Here is a 17,117-nt window from a genome sequence, read left to right on the forward strand (position 1 = left end):
GCAACAGAAAATAGACAAATCCACTATTACAGTTGGAGATTTCAACACCCCTCTATCAGTAATTGACAGATCCAGCAGGCAGAAAATTGGTAAGGATAAAGTTGAGCTGAACAGCACCATCAATCAACTGGCTCTAATTGACACGTATAAAATACTTTATTCAACAAGAGCAGAATACACATTCTTTCCAGTTCACACAGAACATTTACCAAGACAGACTACATTCTCAGCCATAAAACCCACCTTAAGAAATTTAAAAGAACAGAGATCATACAAAGTATGTTCTCATTACCACAGTGAAATTAAAGATCAATAACAGAATGGTAGCTGAAAAGTCCCCACGTATTTGGAGATTCAATAGCACATGTCTCAACAATATGTGGGCCAAAACATAAGTCTCAAGAGAAATTTTAAAATATTTTTAACTAAATAAAAATGAAAACAGAACTTACTGAATTTTGTGGGATGCAGTGAAAGCAGTGATTAGAGGGTCATGTACAGCACTGAATGCATATAGTAGACAAAATGAAAGATCTCAAATCAATGAACTAAGCTCCCATCGTAGGAAACTAGAAAAAGAAGAGCAAATTAAATCCAAATTAAGCAGAAGAAAATAAATAATAAAAATTAGAGTGCAAAGCAATGAAATTAAAACAGGAAATCAATAGAGAAAATCAATTACACCAAAAGCTGATTCTGTGAAAAGATCAAAGAAACTGATAAACCTCTAGCCAGGCTAAGCAAGAAAAAAAGAGGGAAGATTACTAATTAGTAATTAAAAATTAGTAACATCAGAAATGAAAGAGGGTTATCATTACTGATCTCATGGACAGTAAAAGGATAATAAAGGAATATTATGAATAACTCTATGTCTACAAATTTGATAATTTGGATGAAAAGGACCAATTTCTTAAAAGATACAGTTCACCAAAACTCACACAAAGAGAATCAGATAATCTGAATAGGCTTATGTCTATTAAAGAAGTTACATCAATAATTAATAACCTTCCAAAAAAGAAAGCACTAGGCCCTGATGGTTTCACTGATAAATTCTACCAAACAGTTAAGAAAGAAATGACACCAATTTTCTACAATCTCTTATGGAATATAAAAGCAGAGGGAACACCTCCTAACTTGTTTTATGAGGCCGACATATACCAGATAATGGCGTTACTAGAAAGGAAAACTATGGACCAATCTCTCTCATAAACATAGATGCAAAAACCCTCAACAAAATATTAGTAGATGGAATCCAATAATGTGTAAAAAGAATTATACACCACAACCACTGAGATTTGTTCCAGGTATGCAAGGCTGCTTCAACATTCAAAAATCAATTAATGTAATTTATCACATCAGGCTAAAAAAAATTGTATGATCATATCGGTAGACACAGGGAAAGCATTTGACAAAATCCATCACTCGTTAAAAAACAAAACCCTAAGCAAACTAGGAACAGAGGAGAACTTCGTCCACTTACGAAAGAACAGCTACAAAAACCCTGCAGATACCATCATACGTATCGGTGATAAACTACATCCTTTCCCCCTAAGACTGGGAACAGGACAAAGATGGCCCCTCTCACCACTCCTGTTCGACGCTGTACTGAGAGGCTTAGTTAATACAGTAAGACAAGAAAAGACAAGGTATACAGATTGGGAAGGTAGAAATAAAACTGCCTTTATTCTCAAATTACATGACTGTCAATATAGAAAATCCCAATAAAACGACAAACTTCTGGAACTAAGCGATCACAGCAAAGTTGTAGGGTACAAAGTTATTATATACAAGTCAACTGCTTTCCTTTATACCAGCAATGAACACTTGGGATTTGAAATTAAAAACACAATCTCATTTACTTTAGCACCAAAATAAAAAATAAAGTATTTAGGTATAAATCTAATAGAATGTATAGAAGATACACATAAAAAAACCTAAGAAACTTGGATGACAGAAATTAAAGGATATCTAAATAAATGGAGAGATATTTCATGTTCATGGGTAGGAAGACTCAATATTGTTAAGGGGATAGTTCTTCCCAACTCAATCTATAGATATAACCCATCCCGAATTAAAATCCAGCAAGTTATTTGCTGGATATTGACCAGCTGATTCTAGAATTTATATGGAAAGGCCAAAGACTGGAATATACAACACAGTCCTGAAGAAGAAGAACATAATCAGAGGACTGACACCATCCAACTTCAAAACTTACTATAAAGCTACAGTAATCAAACAAGCATGGTACTAGTGAAAGAGCAGACAACTAGATCGATCAAAGAGAAAAAGTCACACAAATATGTCAACTGATCATTGAAAAAAAGGGAAGGCAATTTAATGGAGAGAGAATAGTTTTTTCCACAAATGATGCTAGAACAAGTGCTTTAACATCCATATTAAAAAAAAAGAATCTAGACATAGACCTGGCACCTTTCACAAAATTAACTAATTAAAAATTAAATGGAGCATAGACCTAAATGTAAAATGCAAAACTATACAAGTTTTAGAAGATAACATAGAAAATCTAGAGGACCTTGGATTGGCTATGAATTTTTAGACAGGGCATTAAAAGCAAAATCCATGAAAGAAAAAAATTGATGTTAGACTTCATTAAAATTAAAATCTTTTACTCTATAAAAGACACTGTTAAGAACATGAAAAGATAAGCCACATACTGGGAGAAAATATTTGCAAAATTCGTATTTGATAGAAGACTTGTATCCAAAATATACAAAGAACTAAAACTCAACAGTAAGGGAAAAAAATTTTTTTAAATGGCAAAAGAGCTGAACATCTCTTCAAAGAAGATATACAGATGGGAAATAACCACATGCAAAGATGCTCAACATTATATGTCTTTAGGGAACTGCAAATTAAAACAATGTGGTACCACTACACATCTATTACAGTGGCTTTGTCCAAAAACCTGACAATACTAAGTGCTGACAGGCATGTGGAGCAGCAGGAACTCTCATTCATTGTTGGTGGTAACGTGAACTGGTACAGCCATTTCGAAAGATAGTTTGGTGGTTTCTTAAAAAACTAAACATAGTCCTACTGCATGATCCAGCAATCACATTCCTAGGTGTTTGCTCAGTTATTTTGAAAACTTATGTCCACACAAAATCTGCACACAAATATTTGTAGCTTTATTCATAATTGTCAAAAATCGGAAGCAACAAAGACATCCTTCAATGAGGGAATGGATTAACAAACTGTGGTATATCCATTCAATGGACTATTACTCAGAGATAAAAAGAAATGAGCTACTGAGCTACAAAAAGACTCGGAGGACCCTCAAATGCACACTGCTAAGTGAAAGAAGCCAGTTTGAAAAGGCTATATACTGTGTGATTCCAACTATATGACATTTAGGAAAAGGCAAAACTATGGAGAAAGTAAAAAGATTGATGTCTGCCAGGCATTCAGGGGAGGGAGGATGAATAGGTGGGGAACAGGGGGGATTTTTTAGGGCAGTGCATTCTGTATGGTTCAGTGATGGGTACATTACAGTATGCAATTATCAAAACACACAGGATATATAACAGTGAACGTCAGTGTAAACTATAGACTTTAATCAATAAAGTATTAATATTTGTTCATTAACAAATGTATCTTAATGCAAAATATTACAGGGGAAACAGTGTGCTTGTGGGTATATGGGAATTCTCTGCACTATCTGCTCAATTTCTCTGTAAATCTAAACTTGTTCTAAAAAACTAAGTCTATTAATTTTTTAAAAAATCAATAAATGTAGCTTGTATTTGTGTTAATCACTAGCACGCTGGAGAAGATTTAGAAGACCTGAGTCCTCGCCCAAGTGCTGCCCCATATTAGCGAGGCGCTTTTGGAAGTGGCCCCAGCCTGCCTAATTCTCATTTCCTCAACTCTGAATAGCCGGGCTGTGAGAAGCGTCAAGCGCTGAGCTTTGTAGCGGTGAAGCGTGTGTGACCCTATGTACGGACTCCTTGGTAGTACAGGAGCAGGTGGGGGGAGAGGTTGGGGAGGAGCCCCTGGACCATCCTTCACCATGGTAATGCCTCCCTGAGGCTCCTACCAAACGCAACTCCACCCACCTCAGGGATGCCTCCACCTGGGGATATTTGGGATTGATACGGTCCTTCCACCTTGGCTCATCGCTGTTGTCACTTTCCGAGGCAGCACAAGACGGAAGCTCAGGACCCAGTTTCTGCTCTGTCCCTGATCCGTCTTTACCCCTCTGACCCCCAGTTTCCTCCTCTTTGAGTGGGGTCATGGGAACAAGACCATGCTCACTGGGAGCGTGAGCTTTCAGAGCACAAGCGGATTGGAAAACCGTTTTGTAGTCTGCAAAGCACGCACACACGTCAAGAATGACAGTGGTGGTTAAAACAAAATGAAAAAGATCTCCCATTTGAGCCAGGCATACACGTCCTAACTAAATCCTTACAGCAACCCAAGGTGGATAGCACTGGCCCATTTTAAAGGAAACTGAGGCTCCCGGAGCTGAAGTGCACCACTGCACCCCACCCCTCCTCTGCTCAGGGCTCCCAGGCGGAGGTGCAGGGGACCGAAATCAGCCAATGCTTTTCCCACCACCTCCATCCTGCGGCTGCTGTGCCTCCAAGATCTGGGATGGTAAGCCACAGGTACAAGAAAAGGGGAAGGCTACGTTAAAAAAAAACAATCATCCCACTTTTTTCCTTTTGTCTCTTTTGGGGGGGGGGTTGGGACCAGACTATGTCAGAGATCCTGTCCCCTCGCCCTGGAGGTGATGGAGAGAACCACCAAGTAAAGGGGCTGTGGCGTGAACACACGTCTCCAGGCGACACTCACGGAGGGGGAAGTAATTACAGAAGGCACAGCCTGCGCGGTAGCAGCCCCAGATAAGCGTCTGTGCAGGAGAGGGTGAGCTGGCACTTCTGTTGGCTCACTCGCTTTTATTAAAAATACTTCTGATGCTGACTATTTTGTAAGCGTGTAGGGCGCACATCCAGGGAGGCCCATCTGACTCCGAGATAATTTCAAGGCTGAAGAACGTCGCGTGTGCCAGACACGGCGCGAGGCGCTGCGTGAAACCCGCCTCCCGGATCGCGGAGGGAGGGGGCCATCCATGTATATGTAGAAGCGAGGCTGTGCTAAACATCCCAAGTAAAAATACTTTTAAATATTTCAGTAAGTCGTCGTTCACCAAATACGTCTCAGTTGGGGCGCACTCCAGCTGACGAAAGGATGGGAGGCAGATGATTTGCATAAGTCGACTGAGGGAATTTGGTGAGAGGCAGCGATGAGGCTCAGATCTCCACTGATGTCAGCAGATTGGCAGGGTCTCATCCCTCGTGTCCATCCCCGGAGTTCACAGAGTGCCTACTGTGTGCCGGGCACGGCACTGAGGCTTTCTTAAGGCGTGAACAACTCGGCGCCAGGGAGGTTAGTCTAGCTTCAGTGGCAGGTGCCACACACTGGTTCCACAGTGTTTGATTAGCGCTGTGATCGGAGTTGTGGGAAAGTGGGACTGGTTGCTGCTGGAGCCCAATGGGAAGGGGGACCGGGCCACAGCCAGCCAAGAGCAGGAGCACCCAGCAGTGAGAGCAGACCTCCAGAGGATAGGGAAAGCTGGGCTTCGGAGACTACTGGAGACGTGCAGAGAAACTGACCCTGGCTCTCAGGGCCCCGCAGCCCTGGAGCTGGCAGTGCTGCATTTCTTGCTAAAAGTCCCCAGCTTCACTGCACCCACCCTGCCCTCACCTCCCTTGAGTTGCACCTTGGGTTCCTCTTCCCAGCCCAAGCCCTAACAGTGCGGTGTAAGACGAACAGGCAGGGAGGGTGAGGATGGGGCAACCAGGCACCCAGCTATTTTCAGCAACCGGCCAGCCAAAGGCAGATGACAGCAGTCTTATAGGGAAGGGAAGGGACGCACTCTGTCGGCTCCCAGGGAAGGTATGTTTCCACCACATTCCTTCCCTTTCCCAGGCTGTGAGCATCTTCAGGCAGGCATGGCTTCCTGTCTGTTCCCAGCGCCTGCTGAGTGCCTGGTATGAGCAGGTGCCCGGGAAGCATTCCCCGAGAGAGGGCTACAGTCAGAGCAAGGTGATAACGATGGAGCAGCACCCCCTGCTTACAGAGCATTCCTCCGTCGGACCCTGCTCTGAGCACTTTCTGCTTTGTCTCCTTTCATCCATATCAGTGTTTTTATGATGTGGGCACCGTTATGATCTCCACTTTTCAGAAGATGAAATTATATAACCTGTAGAGATTACAAAGCCTGAAAGTTATCAGACTCAGATTTGAAGCCAGGTTTGTCTGATCCCAGAGCTGGTGGCTTTGGTTACACTGACAATCAAACCCAGGCAGCCCCACAAAGTGGGGCACGTAGCTCAGGAGATCTTCAAGCACTGGAAGATCTGTTCCTTATTTTGGTCAATGAGTGCACAGCACACAGGAGGCACTGAACTATGCCACTCTGATTCCCCTCTGCAAGCAAGGTGTGTGCGTGCGTTCCGTGCAGACGTACATCTGTATCATCTGTGCTCGCATGGGTGGAGAAGGCAGGTGGGAAGGACTCTGCAATCTATTTTTTCTTGCTTTGCAATCATGTTTCCATTGCTCACTGGGAGGGACCTCTGGCTGACATCTTAAAACAGCAAAACATCTGGCTGCGAAGTGAACAAAGCTGGTCTGAAGCCCCCAGATGTTGGTTGTGTGTTAAATGGACAAGATACCTGGGTGCTGGGCTCAGATGTTCCCTTTCAAGTGAAATGTTTGTCTCCCAGAGATGATGCCAGCGATACTGCCTTTTATTGCCTAATCTTGATGCTGTCCTTATCTCCCACCACAGAGAAGTGAATTCTACTCTGGGAGGAGTCCTGAGAGCAAAGTCTCCCTGACAAGGAGATGCTCGTAAGAGCAATTTATGTAAAACAGCTGCATCTTCACTGACAAGTTTGTTTCTTCGTTTGATTCTGGGCAATGAGAGGGTTACCACACCCCAGTTTTGCTGATAACACCCTGACTTAGATTCCTGTCTTCTGCTAAAGTTCTAGAATTGGAAATTGAAATCTTCAATTTTTTTTTAAAATGACAATCGACAATCCCATTGGCCAGCTAGAGTGTGAGACTGCATATTACTAAATTCCATGAAACTCTGAAATAGTCGTTGGCATTCGGACAGAGAGGAAGATAGTCTACTTAGGGAGCGATGGGCACAGGATGTAGGTGAGGGTTCCTCAGGGGGAGAGAGGCAGGGAAGGGACTGGTGTTGGGGGAAAGCCACGTGCTAGATGCGGATTATTGTCAAGTCCTAGCTTTGGTTTTGGGGAGTGAGTGTGTGGATGCTTATTCCATGGTTAAAAATAACTAATTAGAAAAGCTAACCAAATATAGCAGACTATGCATGGACCAGGGTGGAAGCGTCTCATGAACCAAGGATTACGGTTAACCCAATTCTGTGCATCTGAGGTCCAATTAAAACCAGCAATCAATAACAAGCCTATTTAAAAGGACGATCTGAGGGGGTGGGGTATAGCTCAGCGGTGCAGCACGTGCTTAGCATGCATGAGGTCCTCGGTTCAATCCCCAGTACCTCCATTAAACATATATATATATATATATATAAATGGATTATCTAAGATTTAGATTTTATAACGTGTATGCTTTTTCTTACTAGTTTTGGTTTTTTTTCTTCTCTAATCTTTTTAAACACCATTTTTTTCTCTCCATTTCAATAGCAGGATCTCCTCCTGCAGGTCAGATAAAATTTCATAAAGGCCCCGAGCATCAGGGATCTGGTAACCCGCGGGGTGGGTACCAGAGTCTCATTAGGGCAAGAGGCAGGTCTGGGCTGGCTTCCAGAAAGGGAAGGTGCATTAGCGCCTGGACACACTTGTTTGGGTGTGGGGAGATGGTCTTATCCAAATGGGCTGGCATTTCATGCTGGACAGCAGGTGAGCAGAGGGAGATCTCTGTAGACCACCGCTGCTATAAGCCATGGATGGCTCTCACACTCGGAACTCCCTGCCCCCAGTTATGTCCTTTCAGGAGTGATGTTAACAGGAGTATAAGCTCTGAGGATGAAGGAAGGGGACAGGTGCGTGCACTAGGTGCCACCTCCCACTCCAGTTCTGTCTTCCCTGTACTCTGTGAGTTGACCTTTCACCTCCCTGCCTTGCAGGCCCCACCCCCTCCCCATCACGAAAACGAACAAGCACCCGCTTGGTGTGGCCCTGGACTAGGGACAGCGTCCTGGGCCAGGAGGCTTGAGTTCCTATCTGGTTTCTGCCACTCGCTGTCTATGGGATTTTAGACAAGTCACTTCTGCTCTTGGAACCCCAGGAGCGAAACGGGACATGACTACCCACCTTGAAGGTCTGGTGTGAGAAGTCGCAGTGATATTTGCACGTAGGCGGAGATCTCAAAACTGCTGTTACTACTAACGATTGTTATTCCACACATTCAGGGGCTGAGGTGTGGCAGAAAGGCCTGGAAGAGCCCAGCCCCGGATGCACGCATCTGGATGTACTAAAAATAAACGTTTTCTCATCTTCTTAGCTGGGTCAGCAGACAGAGAGACCCTGCCGACCTCAGAAAAACCTTCCCCGAGCCTGCACTGTGGGCAGCCCCGATGGAGTCCACTCACAGAGAGCAATTTAAGAGGCAAACAAAACATGAAAAGCTACTCAGAATTAACAATGGGCCAGATGGTAATGCTAGTTTGAAGCAATAAAACATGATAAATAGCTTCCTGCTGCTACCCCTGATCAATTTCAATATTTAATAATTCCACTGCCACCCCACCCCCTCATCTGGCCCCCTCTGCGGGCTCCTGCGAGGACTCCCTGCATTCGGCTCACAGAGCAAACACTTCTTCACTTTCTGAAGGCGTCAGCAAAACGCGGGCAGCTCGACTGTCACATGAGCGTTCTCAGTCCTCGAGATGCTAATTAATCTGCTTACTTCTGAGACGCTCCATCTCCAGCCTCTCCCGGTTGCCAGGGAGGGCTGGAAGGATGCTGTGACGGCAGAGATGCCATAGGAGCACTCACCTTGTTGAATCAGTGGGTACTGGTATCTCCTGAGTTTGTTTTCGAATTTAAGAAAGGGGAGCAGTAAGGAGCCGGGAGGTCATCTTACTCAAGGATCAATGAGCAGGAGGAAGCAACCAGGAGGGGACGGTGGCAGCTTGATGTTAAAGCCTTATTCACCGGCCATGCCGCTGAGCCTCAACGTCCTTCTCTGTAAGATGGAGACAACTGTGCCGACCTCCAGGGGATTCTAGCCCGGGCTGCACAACTCAAGTGCCCCGCAGAGCGCTCGGCATGTAGGAAACAGCCAACAACTGGCAGCTGGAAGCATCATTATCAAATGCAAAGCCAGTTAGCAAATGATGCCCTAACACCGGCACCTGCAGGAAGGGCGGCTAGTCCCTGCGGTCAGGGAGCTGGAGCCCGGGGCCGACCAGGGGTGGGGGCAGGGTCCTGCGGGGAGCACCCCGCTGTCTGACAGTCCCACCCAGGATTCTCCCCAGGTGGAGCCCACTGATAAGATGGCCTGTCCCACCAGCTTTCAGACCCAGGGCACCCCGTTTACAGAGGAGGCAATGGAGACGACAAAACGGCTTCCCAAGCTCATGTGTAGGAAATGGCATCGTCCGTTCTCGTCCGAGTCTCCTGACCCTGGTTTCATGTCCTTGTCACCCAATCACGGGAGAAAACTGCTCCCCCAGGCACCCCCTCCCCCTGTGCCCCTTCTGCAAGGAGGCAGCTAAGGGTGGGGGGGCAGCCAGGTCACCTGAGCTGCAGTTTCCTCGTCTGTGAAATGCAAACGGTAACACGGGGGCGCTGAACGAGGGAAGGCGCACAAGAACACACTGTGACTGTGATGCGCTGTACGAAGGGCAGGCCCACTGGTCACTGTGACTTTTTAGCAAATCACCCTCTGGGAGGACAATGACCAGAAATTCACCTACCTAAAGCGGATTCTTCTCACCAAATCCTTCACCAGCCCCACGTAATAGAGGGAATCAAGACCAAAGCTCTTTTGTGTGGCATTCAAGAACTCGACCTGCAACCCCACCCCTGCCCCTTCTCCCTTCCCTCCTTGCTCCAGCGCCTCCAGGCTATTAGGGGCGGCCTGAGCCTTGCACGTGAGTCTCTGCCGAGGCTAGGCAGTGCCCCCGCAGGAGGGGTCTGTCCCACCCCGTCCCCCGGCTTATCCTGCTCAGCCTTCGGCAAGAAGTCTTCCCTGGGCCTTGCCTGATCAGGAGCCCCTCTGCTGGCTTTCCCGATCGCCCCTCTGTGCTCCCCTCCATCCTGGCACACATCACACTAGCTACTGCTGTGTTTTCGCCTGCCTCCCAAGTCTACAGACAGTTCCTACTGGGCCACAAGCAAGTGCTGTTCACTCCAGTCTCCCGGGGCCATAGCCCAACTTATGCCCAAGAAATGTGTGCTGTGGGATAAACCAACCAATGAGTATGTAAATGTTTCCAATATAAATGAAATCAAAGCTTTAAGCAAAGGCAAAGGATTCCAATGGTGGAATTCGAAGTTGGGTGGGCACAGCCTTCGCAGCAGAATTCGGGACAGTGCTCCTGAATTCAGACTCAGCTCGGTCCCTCCAGTGATGTCCAGAGCTGAGAGTGGCACCAAGTAGGACCCTATGTCCTCTGCCTGCCTTTTGTTTGCAGAAAAACTTTAGCCTCCTAGGCCTTCCCCAAGTTCCAAAGAATATATTTAATCAGAGAAGTGGGAAAATGTAAAAAAAAAAAAAAAAAAAGGAAAACAGTTAATCTAGACAAAATGATAATAGTTTAGCCATTAAACAAAGTCAGGGACATTCAGTTCCTCCTCAAAGGCTATAGATAATATTCTGAGCCACGTCCTTCGAGCTGTTTTGCAGGGACTGAGACCCCCACCAGGTGGACGAGGCTAACTGCAGGCTGCCCACAAGCACGCAGACCCCAGCCAGGCTGGAACCAGAAGGCTGATGATGTTGACTCCTGATGACCTCACCACCAACCAGAGAATGTCCACGAGCTGATCACACACCCCACAACCCCCTCCCTCACCCTGTTTTAAGAACTTTTCCATATGGGGACGCCACTGGGGCATTCAGGCCTTCTGAGCATTAGCTGCCTGGACTCCTTGCTCAGTGCCCTGAAATTAACGCTACGCGTTCCTTCGCCACAACGCGGCGTCAGTAGATTGGCTTTACTGTGAGTGCAGGCGAGCAGACCCAAGTCTGGTTCAATAACAAGAGTACGACCTTCCTCTTCCGCAACCCTGACCCTCAACAAGAAGGAACAGAGCATGTGTCGCCCATCCCTGTCTGTTCTCCCACAGGACCCGGCAGAGGCCAGCCATCAGTACCTGAATCCCGCTGGTCCATGGTCATGGAGTTCCATCTCCTCGTGATGTCAATGTAAAGGATGTCCACGGCGGCCATGGACAGGCTGCTGCTGCTCAGCTTGCAGTTCCTGCCGAGGACGGGAAGGGACACGTCACTGCCAGACCCGACCTGTGCTGCCCTGTCTCGCCTCTGTGCCTCTGCCTGGGCTGTGCCCCCTACCTGGAAAGCCCTCCCTTCCCACAGCTGGAGCGAGTGAGGGGCGAAAAGTAGGGGATGGTGGGAGAGGAGGCTGAAAATGCAAGTTGAGGTCAGATCACGTGGGTTCCTGGAATGGGGTTAGTCAGGATTCTAAAGGGCCAAGAAGAGCAGGAACTTTAGGGTGGCAAGTCTTGAGTTGAACCTGGCTCTGCCACTTAGATGCAGATGGCCCTGGTTAAGCCATTTCCCCTTCCTGAGCCTCCACTTCCTGACCTATCAGATAGGCAGTTTCTGTGACAGTAACCGTAGGTCAGCCTGTCCGTGCACGTACCAGGGGAGGTCTCTGCCTCTCCCGAAGGGAAATGGGAACTCCCCGTTTCAAAAATGCACCCTGTGCCTGTCTCCACCTTCACACCCACCAGTCCGTGGGAGGAAGAAGGGAAGGAACCTGAGGTGCTGTGTTCTCCTGCTGGTGTCCAGGACCTAGTGACAACAGCACGTCACCAGTCCAGGCTGAGGGCATCACTGCTGTCCAGACGGGATTCCCCACTGGAAACGCTCACCAGATGAGTCCCTGGGACCAAAGCTACAGACAGGGGCTCGAGGTTCCTGAATGTCATCCATCTTAATCTGTCACCTGCAGGTTAGCCCCCAATCAGCTACAGTGAGCCCACAGAGTGGAACAGCCCAGACTGGCCCACGCCCCTTCGTGTGGGCTGAGGCAGCATCACTGGGGAGACCCCGCCGTGCTCACTCCTGACTTCAGGGGAGTCACCTGGAAATGACAGGGATGGGGGGGATGGGGGCGGGGCTTGGAGCTTCGGATATTCCCCTTACGCAGAGAGGCCAAGATAACCAGGTTTCCAGTCCAATGTCAGCAGTGATGCTCCCTGTCCAAGCCACAGAAGAGTGTTTAGAGTCCTCCTCCTCCCCTTCACTTGTGTTTTGTTTTTTTATTGTTGTTTTGTTTCTTTTGGTGTGGAAATGTGGGGAAGACAGTCCGGCACGCTGAAAAGAGCATGCTTTGGGCATCAGACACACCAGGATTAAAATCCTGGCTCTGCTGCTTTTCCTAGCTTTGTGGCTGTGGACAATTTACTCAAACCTTCTGTGCATTAATTTGCTGGTCTCTAAAATGAAGATCATAACACCCGCCTGCGTGGCTGTTGTGAAGATGCCGTGAGGCAGTGCGTTCCTAAGGGCCTGGTGTGGTGCTGGCACCTGGCTGGCTCACAACTGTTGGTTCCCTTCCTGAACTCGCTTCTTCTTCCCTCCTCCTCTTGCAGAGCTAGAACCATCCCAGCCCCATCAGAGGCTCCCTGAAGCTGAACTTTCAGTGAGTGGCTCTGTTCATTCTGCAGAAATGGAGCTCACCAGCCAGTGTCTGGGTACCAGAACTTGGGCTCTCTGTTCAGAATGGAGACAGCCCTCGGCTTGTCCAGAGGCACCGCCCTTCTGAACAGGATCGTGCCAGGAGGCGAGTTCCAGCGCAGACTGGATTTACTCTGGGAATCCAGAAAGCTGGTCCTCTGAGCCAGCTGTCCGTTTGGCTGAACTACATTCTATGCTGCTTTCAACTTTCCAAAAGTGTCCATATCCGTCGCCCCAGCTAATGATAAAGTGGTTCTTTGGTTTCCCATTTGTCACCATCCCTTGAGTGAATAGCTCCCTTAGGAACCCGACAGATCAGGGGTTGACTGACAGGCAGGATTTGGGCATTCCAGAGGCCCCTCTCCAAACCCAGGCACACCCCTACCTTGGCTGGGCGTGTGCCGGGCGGAGCTGGTGCATCTTATGTGCCAGCACACTCGCTGCCTCCCCCTGCCCTCCCTTTCTGCCCCGCCTATATTTCTTGGGCCATCAATTCACATCCCGCTTCCTCCTGGGCTGCGGCTCCCATATTTCAATCACAAGCCACCGTGGCGGACTTCAAAGCACATCAGCGCAGTTACTGAGCGCCAGTAACAACATGTCAGTGGACGCAGGGCTTTTTCACGTCACCTGTCACCAAGATGGCTATCTCTGTCGGGTCCAGCAGGGGACCATGCTCCCGTCTCCCCCGAGGTATTCTAACAGCCCACACTGTTCACTTCCAAACTTCATTAGCAATAGTACAGGTTCTCTCTAATTAGCGTATCAGGGTCCCCTGCACTGCCTGCTCCACACAGGACAGGCGTGCTGCCTGGTTTGCTCTGTGGGTAAAGGGAGTATGAAAAGGGAAACCAAGCTGACTGCTGGTACATAGTTATTTTTTTCCTGACAGGTGGAAAATAGAAGTGTCAAACCTTTAGTAGTAGCTGTAATTTACCGAAGAGAACTCTCCATTTATCCCTTTTCCAAGGTAACTTATCTTCCCTAGTGATACCTGCAAATCCAGCTGATTGTAGCACCTGCTACTGGGGCAGGGGAAGGACGGGTGCACGCTGGCTGCGGCAGACAGGAAATGCTTTAAAAGAATTTTAATTCTGTAGGCATTTCTTGGCACCATCTGTATGCCAGGCCCTTTCCTGCCCATTAACTCTCTGGGTCTTGATAACCAATTTATGAGGGAGGTGCTGTTAGTCCCATTTCAGTAATGAGGAAGCTGAGACTCAAGAGACAGGACATGACTGGCCCAAGATCACACAGCTAGAAGTCACGCCCACGCCCCCCTGGAGGATAAAACAGTGGACTCGAGAACTCTGGGGAGAAGTGAGGAGGTGGCTCAGCCCAGAGCTGCAGGAAGGACTCAGGATTCAAGAGATGGTGTCTCAGATGGGGCTCAGTAAGGCTGGAACCTCTAGAGAGGCCCTGTTGGGGAGCTTTGGGATGGAAGGCTGGGGCAAGACAACCAAGGTCACTTGGAGACAGCTTGTCCCAGGTTTGTCCCCGTGATCACCAGACATTCCCAACTGACTCAGACAAGGAATGTCTCTGAGGGTCAAGTCTTTGGAACGAACTTTTCATCCATCCATCCACTCAGTATAGAATTTGTTTTGTGTCCACCCTGTCAGTGGTATTCTGGGCCCAGTGGGTGACACAGAGCTGAATTAGTCTTGGATACAGCTCTCAGAGGATAGAAGTGATCTCAGAGTCTGGGGTAAAAACATGAAGCTTAGAAGCTCTTAATTGTTTAAGCGGTTTCCCCTTTATGCCCTGGGATGCAGTTCTTCAAATGACTAACGAATGGAAGGATAAATTCTCAGTGGAAGAGAAGTCCAAGAAATACGGTAACATGAGAGCCCAGAAAGATTCCTGAGAGAGGCTGGGCTAGAAATGTACATGGGAAAAAACGAGCTTTGGGGGTCACATGCACATGGGTTTGAATCTCCACTCTGCTCTGTGACCTTGAGCAGGTCACTGAAGCACTCTGCTTCTAAATGTCCTTATTTGTACAACGAGGGTGAGGCCACTCACCATACAGAGCTATTTTAAGGACTAGCTCAGTGCCTGGCACACAGGACAGCCTCCCCGCTGTTCTCCATGAAGTAGAACCCGTTTAAAGAAAGATGGGCTCCCCCTCCACTCCAGAATCAAAAGAATACGGGCACATACGATGGGAGAGAATCACAAATCCTTCAAGTTCATTAGGAGCCTAAGATTAGAGAGATTTGAAATTATCATCCCCCTTTCCTCTCGACAACTGCTGACATCTCATGGGAAATTTAGAAACCAACTTTTTCCACTCCATAAAATCCTATTTATAGAATTTCTTTTGTGCTCATCCTTCTCTGTGGAAGAAAAAGCAGCTTATTTTTTCGGGAGAGGTTTCTATAACGAGAAAGCTAACAAATAATCAATATTTGCTTAAAGAAGAAAGAACCTCCCCCCCAATCTAAACATCGGGGGGGGCGGGGGTGGGATGTGGAGGACAACTTTGGTTTATATTGTCTATTTTTTTAAAGGCTGTTGATATCCCAGGCAGAGAGTCTCCTGATATTGCTGGAAAGCAATCACCACAGAACAGGGGAATTTTCAAAGTCACCGAGGAGTTAATGACAGAGGGGGAGGCAGGGCCTCCTGACACCCCTATTCCAGAACCTTCTGACACACCATGTTGCCTCTCGGAGAATAAAACCCCCCACAGCTACCCATTATGAAGCATGTTAATATCTCCTTACGAGGAAAGGAAGTGGAAGGGGGAGAAAAAGGAAAAAGAGAAAACCGTTCTCTAATTTAGAAGGAGACCGGATTAGAAACTGCAGAGGAGACGAGTGGGGAATCTCCAAGCAGAATGGCCTCTTGTGAAACAAACACTCGAGGTGCGGGAGAAGCTGCCTCCATTTTCTAGAAATAAACCCTGGTTTTGGCAAACTGTTTAATCTTCAGGCTTCGAAAATGGAAGATGCAGTGTGTGCCAGGTGACGTCAAATTCCGATGTAGGATACGTTTGGAAAAACGTGTTCTCAGTGAATTACACAGAAAGCTTCCCAAATTAGTAATTCGATAGAAAGAAAATATCAAAAAACCCATTTCCCTCTGAGAAAGCTGTCAAACTGAAAAATCAGATCATCTCTGTTTCTCAGAGAAAGAGATGTCTCCACACCCTAGCAGTTATTATGAAATTAAAGGGGGGGAAAAAAAAGAAAGAAAGAAAGAAAAAGAAGCGCTTCGTTCATGGTAATATGTGCGACTATTACACGCCTCCTGAGGAAATGACACGAAAAGCTGGTTAGACAGCGTTAAGTCTCGACGAGAGGACGACAGTTCATTATTTCTCATTTCTGGGTGGGAAAGAAAAATAGACTATGGCCAGACTGGCATTAGCATAATTCACTCCTAAAACTGCTGATCTATGCAGCACATTATGAGAGATGGTCACTGAAAATAAATTCAATCGGAATGTTTATTATTTTGTTCCCTTCAGTTCTCTTCAAGGAACTTGGAGAGGAAGAGTGGGCAGATAAAAGCCAAGTTCAACTTCTGCTGGTTGCGTGGGAGGCTCAGAGAGGAGGATCTCTCGCCAGCAAAGATGTCACGGGCACAGTGCTCCAGAGAAGGGCACTCGGTTCGATCTAACATATGGCGTAAATATTATTAATTCATAATGAAGCAAAATTTAAACCGAAGTGGAAAGGAGAGAGAGAATCGCTGTTAGCAAGAGAAAACGCGTGCTGTTAAATTTAGCTGGCAAGACGGAACACATCCAGATATAACTCTAAAAGCAGAGAATATCATCTTTTACGACTAAGTTGCTGTTGAGATGTCTTGGTACATTTTAAAAGGAGAAATCTATTAATGCTTGTGCAATGTTTTCTCCATTTCTTCCTGCATCCTTAATTTCTCAGGACACTTTCTGGGTGGGTGCGGAGGGAGGGGAGAGGGGCTCATTGTCTGTGTCCTGCTCTGGCTGCCTATTCCCCACCTGAAGACACTGTTGTCCCTTGTCCGGATCACCATCAGTCCCACTAACAGGACTGGGACACAGACTGGGAATGATGGCTGCAGGACCCAATAGCCGCTGACATCACAAATACCCATTTTTTTCCATGCAAATGCTCTTAATCCCAACAGAACTCAGGGATGGAAAAATCATAAAACCTATTACAGAGAGACAGATCTGTAGTGATATTTTTGAATCAGCCAGTTCTAGTCTCATTGCATTTTAAGAACCT

General features: G+C 47.1%; 1 protein-coding gene across 7 annotated transcripts in view; it reads right to left on the reverse strand.

The window, feature by feature from the left end:
• Positions 1-17,117, reverse strand: part of TTLL11 (tubulin tyrosine ligase like 11) — a 227,283-nt gene that overhangs the window by 23,654 nt on the left and 186,512 nt on the right. For all 7 annotated transcript variants that reach the window (XR_012072252.1, XM_072960060.1, XM_072960068.1 and 4 more), the window contains one exon: positions 11,346-11,452. Coding sequence is in view for 6 of the 7 variants with exons in the window: in XM_072960060.1 (XP_072816161.1) it covers positions 11,346-11,452 (107 nt within the window). In the remaining variant the exon portion in view is untranslated. The remainder of the gene's footprint in view (positions 1-11,345; positions 11,453-17,117) is intronic.

This window comes from Vicugna pacos, chromosome 4 (genome assembly GCF_048564905.1).
Source record: "Vicugna pacos chromosome 4, VicPac4, whole genome shotgun sequence".
In the NCBI taxonomy this organism is placed as follows: domain Eukaryota; kingdom Metazoa; phylum Chordata; class Mammalia; order Artiodactyla; family Camelidae; genus Vicugna; species Vicugna pacos.